The following is an 8,895-nucleotide window of genomic DNA, read 5'->3' on the forward strand; positions in this document are numbered from 1 at the left end:
CCTGTATTCCTGATGAAGGGCTTTTGCCTGAAACGTCGATTTTCCTGCTCCTCGGATGCTGCTTGAACTGCTGTGCTTTTCCAGCACCACTCTAACCCAGAATCTGGTTTCCAGCATCTGCAGTCATTGTTTTTACTACCTTGATGGGCTGAATGGCTTGCTTCCACACTGTAGGGATTCTGTGATCATGAAGGACTCTCATCCTTGACCTCTCCCCTTGCCTGAGGTGAGGTGACCCTCAGGTTAAATCACCACTAATTCGCTCTCTCTCTAATGAGAGAGCAGCTTGTAGTTTGGAAAGACTGTGGTGATATACCTGGGTCTCTTAGGAGAGCCGAGAAGGTTAATGGGAGATTAAATTGGGTTGTTCAAAATCTTTGAGTGTTTTGATAGAATAAATGAACTGTTTCCAGAGGGCACCAGCGGAACTCAGATTGAAGACTATCATAAACAGAGCCAGAGGGGGAACTGGGGGAGAATTCTTTGTTTAAAGCACAGTGGATCTCTATTTTAAAAAGAAACTTGCAACTTGAGTAGTGAATAGAATCGTAATTTATGCACTGCAACAGCAAATGCCTTGGGACACACTGCCTGAAAGGGTAATGGTAGATTCAAAATGAAAGGGAATCAGGAATGGGAAAGGTTTGGGGGAAGGAATGGAGGGAGCAGGTGGTGAAATTAATTGGAGAGTTGTCATCAAGAATCAAATGGACCCTTTCTGTGTACTGTATCATTCTGTTGGTCCTGTAGGAGCTGCTCTGCATCACTTGGACACCGATAAAGAAACATTTTTAGCCTGCGGTACAGATTAATCAAGTCCCTGAATGTGTGTTCCCCCATTTCCATTGATGATTTGGGGTTTGCTAATGTTTTGCCATTCGCTATTCCCCAGTCACAGCCCTGACAGCACTGAGACAGGAGAACGTGAGGCCAGCGAGTTTGGAAACAGCAGCATTGAATGACACCACAAAAGCAGAAAGAGCCACTCCACGCTTGTGGTTAGAGTGGATATTTGGAGATGGTCCCTTGGCAAGGTGACGGGACTTGAAAGGAGTCAGCCCACAGTTCCTGTAAACAGCAGTTACACAGCCTGAGGCCAGAGATTGTGTAGAGCAGGTAAATCATTCCAAACGTGCACATGCTGAAATACAAGAGGGAATGGAGGATCACAGACACAGTCAGTAAGATTGGGCTTAGTGAGCTCAGGAATGAGGTGCTACACAGCAGCAGCATGTTCAGATAGCAAGTAGAGGAGGAAAATAATTAATGAATTTAGGAATGATTCACTGGGGTCCTACACACACTGACTCTTACTGGGGTACAGTCCCACACATGCACTGACTCACACTGGGGTACAGTCCCACCCACATACACTGACTCTCACTGGGGTACAATCCCATGCACATAGACACACTGACTCTCACTGGGGTACAGTCCCACACACGCACTGACTCTCACTGGGGTACAGTCCCACCCACATACATGACTCTCACTGGGGTACAATCCCATGCACATAGACACACTGACTCTCACTGGGGTACAGTCCCACACACACAGACACACACACTGACTCTCACTGGGGTACAGTCCCACACACGCACACTGACTGTCACTGGGGTACAGTCCCACCCACGCACACTGACTGTCACTGGGGTACAGTCCCACCCACGCACACTGACTGTCACTGGGGTACAGTCCCACCCACGCACACTGACTGTCACTGGGGTACAGTCCCACCCACGCACACTGACTGTCACTGGGGTACAGTCCCACCCACGCACACTGACTGTCACTGGGGTACAGTCCCACCCACGCACACTGACTGTCACTGGGGTACAGTCCCACCCACGCACACTGACTGTCACTGGGGTACAGTCCCACCCACGCACACTGACTGTCACTGGGGTACAGTCCCACCCACGCACACTGACTGTCACTGGGGTACAGTCCCACCCACGCACACTGACTGTCACTGGGGTACAGTCCCACCCACGCACACTGACTGTCACTGGGGTACAGTCCCACCCACGCACACTGACTGTCACTGGGGTACAGTCCCACCCACGCACACTGACTGTCACTGGGGTACAGTCCCACCCACGCACACTGACTGTCACTGGGGTACAGTCCCACCCACGCACACTGACTGTCACTGGGGTACAGTCCCACCCACGCACACTGACTGTCACTGGGGTACAGTCCCACCCACGCACACTGACTGTCACTGGGGTACAGTCCCACCCACGCACACTGACTGTCACTGGGGTACAGTCCCACCCACGCACACTGACTGTCACTGGGGTACAGTCCCACCCACGCACACTGACTGTCACTGGGGTACAGTCCCACCCACGCACACTGACTGTCACTGGGGTACAGTCCCACCCACGCACACTGACTGTCACTGGGGTACAGTCCCACCCACGCACACTGACTGTCACTGGGGTACAGTCCCACCCACGCACACTGACTGTCACTGGGGTACAGTCCCACCCACGCACACTGACTGTCACTGGGGTACAGTCCCACCCACGCACACTGACTGTCACTGGGGTACAGTCCCACCCACGCACACTGACTGTCACTGGGGTACAGTCCCACCCACGCACACTGACTGTCACTGGGGTACAGTCCCACCCACGCACACTGACTGTCACTGGGGTACAGTCCCACCCACGCACACTGACTGTCACTGGGGTACAGTCCCACCCACGCACACTGACTGTCACTGGGGTACAGTCCCACCCACGCACACTGACTGTCACTGGGGTACAGTCCCACCCACGCACACTGACTGTCACTGGGGTACAGTCCCACCCACGCACACTGACTGTCACTGGGGTACAGTCCCACCCACGCACACTGACTGTCACTGGGGTACAGTCCCACCCACGCACACTGACTGTCACTGGGGTACAGTCCCACCCACGCACACTGACTGTCACTGGGGTACAGTCCCACCCACGCACACTGACTGTCACTGGGGTACAGTCCCACCCACGCACACTGACTGTCACTGGGGTACAGTCCCACCCACGCACACTGACTGTCACTGGGGTACAGTCCCACCCACGCACACTGACTGTCACTGGGGTACAGTCCCACCCACGCACACTGACTGTCACTGGGGTACAGTCCCACCCACGCACACTGACTGTCACTGGGGTACAGTCCCACCCACGCACACTGACTGTCACTGGGGTACAGTCCCACCCACGCACACTGACTGTCACTGGGGTACAATCAGGGTGCAGTCCCCCACACACACTGACTCTCATCAGGGTGCAGTCCCCCACACACACTGACTCTCATCAGGGTGCAGTTCCCCCATACACACTGACTCTCATCAGGGTGCAGTCCCCCACACACACTGACTCACACTGGGGTGCAGTCCCACACATACACACTGACTCTCACTGGGGTACAGTCTGTCCATGCTGAAGAGGATAATGTGGTTGTTTTTATGCTGTGAGAATTCTTATGCCAGCAGCAACTGGTCGATGCTTCCTCTGAAGAATATGCCTGACCTTCTCAGCTGCAAAGTGTTGTTTGTCTGGAGTGTGGGATGAGGCATTGCTGCTGGTTTGCCTGATGTTTATGCTCAGTTTCCCGGGACCAAGCTAGCTGACCTGAATGATAAGGAAACAAAATGCTCATCATCTCCTTTCCTGATTTGGGATCTTGCTGTGCACATGTTGGCCGCTCCATTTCCCACAACATGGCTGCGGCTGCATTGAATGTGAAGTGATTTGGAAAGTCCCAAGCTGCCGAAGTGAGCAGGTTATAATTCCCAGAGGTCCTTGCTGGTTTGGTGATCAGACCTGGGGTCAGGTGAGAGGCTGGGATGTGTCGCTTTCTCTGGCCCTCGGTGCCGTTGTCCAGAATTCCCTGCCCTACCTCTGGCAACTGCTTGCAGTGACTCCTGCGTAATGCAGTCCAACAGGTCTGTCGACTCTTTTATGTAAATAAGGCCCTTGTGCATTTACTCCTCCCTCATCACGTAGCTCAGTCACCACTGACGACCTGTAGAAGGTACCGGAAATCTGCCACCTGTCTGGCAGTGGCTGGGTGAGTGATGGGACAGTATATGTCTGTGAGCAAACACTGGTCCTTGTTTCGATTTCACTGCACCAGGGTGCCTGTTCCAAAATGCTCTTTGTCTTTGCCACTCTGTGAATCTCCACTTTACAATTTGGGAGGCTGTGTTTCCCTCTGCTGTGTTTCCCTCTGCTGTTTCTTGAGGTGCAGTTTAATAAGTGGCTGTTGAACAGGGAGAGAATTGTTTTCTATTTTTGATTAATCTCTGCTTAGTGTGACTCGCCGAATTGGGTCAGGTCACTGCATTATTGTTACTGAGCACAGACAGGTTCAAGTACAGGTGTGAGGCGAGATGGGACCTTGGTAACGGGTTGTTTAAGGGCTTTACACACTTAATCTCTCAATAATCCTGCAGGCAGTGAGTGAATGACTTGTAATAGGAACAGGAGGAGCCTATTCAATCCCTCAAACTCTTACTATCCCATGAGATCAAGAGGAATCTGCAGCCTAACTCCATTGACATCTTTGTCCCACATTTCTTAATACTTTTGATTAACAATCCATGTCAGATTTATCGTTCTAAAGTCAATTGCCATTTATGAGAAAAAAGTCTCAATTTCTGCCACCGTTTGTCTATAAAATGATCTGACTATCATTTTTAGATTCCCCATCCCTCAATTCCAGACGCAAACCAGTGGAAATAGTTTCTGTCAGTCCTTTTTGTTCCCCTGAACATTTTAAATTTCAATCAAATCTCTGAAAACAATCTAAATTCTGGGATTTCAACTCGAGTTTGTGCAAACTGTCTTTGAAGCAATCCTTAAAGCAGGATTGCGTTGGGGGTCAGAAGTAATCTGGTGACATCAGCAGTTCAACTGATGCTCAACTATGGGCTTCCTGAATCTTCCAATTGTCACAAAATGTTGTCTCACTCAAAATAAGTAGAGCGCACACCTGTGAGGAGACAGTGTAGACAAAATTGTACCCAGTGCACAGCACAGAGGCCATTCAGTCCCTCTTCTGACTCATTGGAAGGGCTATCAGCGAGTCCCGCCTCATGCCCCTCCCCTTTTACCTAGTGTGTCTGTCTGTATGTGTGTGTGTGAGAGACATCCTTCAGTAACCATTCTGATGATCTTAGAGCTCTGTGAAGGTTGTTTCATACGTCAGATGTAACTTGAGAATTTTTTCTTAACTTGAAAGGCAGAGGATTGGAAAGGGGGAGTTTGCTATAGCAGGAAGTGGCAGCATTTACTGAGTGGGAGAAAGTGGTTTATACTGCAAAACAGGTGCCTTTTCAAAATTATATTTTTAGTCGCTCTGACTGTTGGTACTGAGATTTCCTCTTTCAAGCTCTCCATGTCTATCTCCCACCCTTCAATCCCCTTGTCTAAAGCCCCAGGTTCTCCTTTTACCCTAGACCACTTGCTTGCCTTCTGTTTCTCTGTCTCGCTCTTTACTGTCCACCTCTTCTTTCTCTTTCTCTGTTTATCTGTCTGTTCCCTTTTCCCCACTTCCTTGATTTCCAGTCCCCAAGCCTCTGTTTCCCCCTCCTCACCCCAATTCTCTCTGCCTCCCGTCCTCTGTGTCTCCCCTTCTCTGCACTCTGTCCTGCACCTATTCCCCTTCCCCTCTGCGCTCTGCTCTCTGTCTCCTTTCCCCCTTCTCTCATGCGTCTCTTCCTTCCCTACCCCTTTTCTTTCCAAATGTCTGTATCCATGTCTTCCTCCCCTTTCTCTGTCTACCAACCCACTCCTTTCTCACATGAATCAAATTAACCAGAGAAGCAGTGACGCTGTTTCATGTGACATTCTCCCCAGAAATAGTCCAGAAACTCATCACAAATCTCACTCCTTCCTCTCATCTGAATCCCCTTCCTCTTCTCTCTCTCTCATCTGACCTATCCCACATCAGTAACGTTTTTACTAGGTTCCAACTTTGCATTTCTGAAGTTTACAGCTTTGGTCTTTTTAGCTGCTAAAGTTAGCGATTCTTTACTTCTCTTTGTGTGGCTGACTTCAAGACCGTTTCAGTTGAGCTGTCCATCTGCAGCACGTGGTCCAGAGGTGGCCCTGCCCTTCTCTGAACTGAGCTGTGAGAAACCGATCAGGCAGGTGGGTGACTGGGATGTTGGGGTGGGGGAATGGGATACCAGTGGAAGAGCAGAATAAGCTGGGACTGAGATGCAAAAGCAGCTTCAGACAGATGCAGTCACAAATGGCTGGCACTCCCCTTCAAACTGGGACTGTGGGAGGGTTCTTGACTGAGTGTTTTAATGTGCCTCACAAGCAAAATATTAGTTATATTAACCTGTAAGGAGGTGGAGAAGCCTGCAGAAACGAAGGTTACAGCATGGAAGGTTAAGAGGGGTTTTAATAGAGGTGTTTGAAATTATGGAAGGTTTTGCTAAAATAGTTAAGGTAAACTATGTTTCCATTGCCAGAAGGATAGGTTCTTAAAGGGTCAATAAAATGTGAGGTGATTTATTTTAGCAGGAAGAACATTAAAAAGCCAATATAAAATTGGGGGTACAATTCTAAAGGGGTGCAGGAGCTGAGAATAGAGGTGCACAGAGTAATGAAGGTGACAGGACAGGGAGACAGCAGTAACTGAAACATACAGTACTTTCGGTTTTGTTAATAGATGAAGGAGCAGGGAGATTATGTCAAACTTGAACTTGTATAAGACACTTGTTAGACCTTAGCAGTAAGAGTGTGTGCAGTTGTAGAAAGGATTTTAATGCATTGAAGCGAGTGTAAAACCGATTTCCAAGAATGGTCCAGGGGTGAGGAATTCCTGTTATGTAAATAGATTACAGAGGTTGGGAGTGTTCTCCTGAGAGGAGGTCCGATAGAAGTGGCTCTATCGGTAGAGCCACTGGGTGGCACGGTGGCTCAGTGGTTAGCACTGCTGCCTCACGGCACCAGGGTCCCGGGTTCGATTCCAGCTTTGGCTGACGGTCTGTGTGGAGTTTGCACATTCTCCCCGTTTCCTCCGGGTGCACCAGTTTCCTCCCACAGTCAGGTGAATTGGCCATGCTATATTGCCCATAGTGTTAGGTGCATTAGTCAGAGGGGAATGGGTCTGGGTGGGTTACTCATCAGAGGGTCGGTGTGGACTGGTTGGGCCAAAGGGCCTGTTTCCACACTGTAGAGAATCTAATCGAATCGAATCTAATTTAATCAGGTTTTCAGAATCATGAGGGGGCTGAATGGAGCAGCTCAGGAGAAACTGTTCCTGTTCAGAAAAGGAACAAGATGATCTGGGAAAGAAATAAGAGTGAAGTGAGGAAAAACTTGTTCACCCAGCGAGTTATGGTCTGGAGTGCACTGCCTGGAAATATGGTGGGGTCAGATTCAATTGAGGCTTTTGAGAGGGGTATTGGATGGGTATTTAGATTGTTCCTGTTCAGAAAAGGAACAAGATGATCTGGGAAAGAAATAAGAGTGAAGTGAGGAAAAACTTGTTCACCCAGCGAGTTGTTATGGTCTGGAGTGCACTGCCTTGAAATATGGTGGGGTCAGATTCAATTGAGGCTTTTGAGAGGGGTATTGGATGGGTATTTGGATGGATAAAAAGTGTACAAGGGTAGGGGTGACAAGCAGGAGACTGGCATCAAGTAACCGTGTTCGTTGAATGAGCCGACTCAGGCGGGTTGAGCTGAATGACTTCTTCCTACACGAGAACAATTCGGAGAGAGGGCGAGATATAAGATGATTAGCGAAAGAACCAGGATTGGAGGATGGGGGTGGGGGGGGGGGGAGAAGGGATGTGGAAAGTGACATTGAAGGATGGCCTCTTGTCTTTGTGGTGTTGCTGAAAGGGTTATGAAGGGATTGTCAATCTCTAAGTGCCCAGGAAGGAAGGCTTCTTGGCGGGCTGCCACATGGTCTGGGTCAGGGCCAAGTGTACATCTTACAGTTTGCTGCCTATCTGGTCAGCAACTTGACATACTGTTCCGTCAGTGAAGCAGATTATCTGCCTGCCAGTGTCTGGGTCTCCCGAATGAGGAGCTCTGCTCCCACGGAGGGGGGTGGTGGCTGGCAGGAATACCCATAGCACGGGGAGGTATGGGAAAGGCAGGGTTCTGAGTGCCGGCGTATATCCATGTTGGTTGGTGAGTCCCATAGCAGGGGAGGTGGGGGGATGCTGATGTGAATGGGGAATACACCTAGGCATACAAGCCACCTTCCCGCCCCCTCCCCCCAACATCCCTGGCCACCTAAAAGCCTCCTGGAAGGTCCCCAGTTGCCACCTGCTGTGCTCCTGAGGCAATGTTTTGACCACAGGCAGAGTTTGTAGCCACCTGCTCCTTTGCCCGGTTCCCTCCTGTGCTAGCGCAGAGTGGGGAGGGGTGGGGAGGAGGGGGGTGGGGGGGACCTGTTCCTCAGGCAGGAAACACTCCAATGACAGTCAGAGCAGGGTGTTCATAGTGTGGGCCTGTCCTTTTTTGGTGTTGTTTTAGGGTCAGGATTGCCAACGTTTCTACAACTGTTTCAGACTTAAGATGTCACTGTCTCACACCAGCTCCTCTTCCCTGCCCCCTACCCCACCCCTGTTCTATCTGAAACAGGTGAAAGGTCGCTGGCATGGCGATCCGGATTCCGGATGAGGTTCCTGATGGTGGTTGGGGTTGGGTGATTGTTCTGTCAGCATTCCTAATGTCGGCTCTGGTGTTTGGTGTCATCCGGTCCTTTGGTGTGTTCTTTGTGGCGTTTGTGGAGTACTTCTCCGAGGCTTCGAGCACTGTGTCGTGGATCACATCAACCGCTATCGCCATTCAGCAGTTTTCCAGTGAGTAGCCACACTGGTGTGGGTGGGGTGGGGGGGGGGGGGGGGGGGGGGGAGGCGGCAACA

General features: G+C 50.4%; 1 protein-coding gene across 9 annotated transcripts in view; it reads left to right on the top strand.

Moving 5' to 3' along the window:
* The window catches only part of slc16a13 (solute carrier family 16 member 13), a 36,361-nt gene that overhangs the window by 14,719 nt on the left and 12,747 nt on the right, over nt 1-8,895 (top strand). For 4 of the 9 annotated variants that reach the window (XM_043683376.1, XM_043683377.1, XM_043683373.1 and 1 more), the window contains 2 exons: nt 893-1,116; nt 8,566-8,832. In XM_043683376.1, the coding sequence (XP_043539311.1) occupies nt 8,628-8,832 (205 nt within the window). In that variant the 5' untranslated portion in view covers nt 893-1,116; nt 8,566-8,627. Of the gene's footprint in view, nt 1-523; nt 1,117-3,447; nt 4,069-5,344; nt 6,153-8,565; nt 8,833-8,895 lie in introns of those variants that run through there. The other 5 variants (XM_043683374.1, XM_043683375.1, XM_043683380.1 and 2 more) reach the window with 5 other exon arrangements.

The sequence above is a fragment of the Chiloscyllium plagiosum genome, chromosome 48 (genome assembly GCF_004010195.1).
Source record: "Chiloscyllium plagiosum isolate BGI_BamShark_2017 chromosome 48, ASM401019v2, whole genome shotgun sequence".
In the NCBI taxonomy this organism is placed as follows: Eukaryota; Metazoa; Chordata; class Chondrichthyes; order Orectolobiformes; family Hemiscylliidae; genus Chiloscyllium; species Chiloscyllium plagiosum.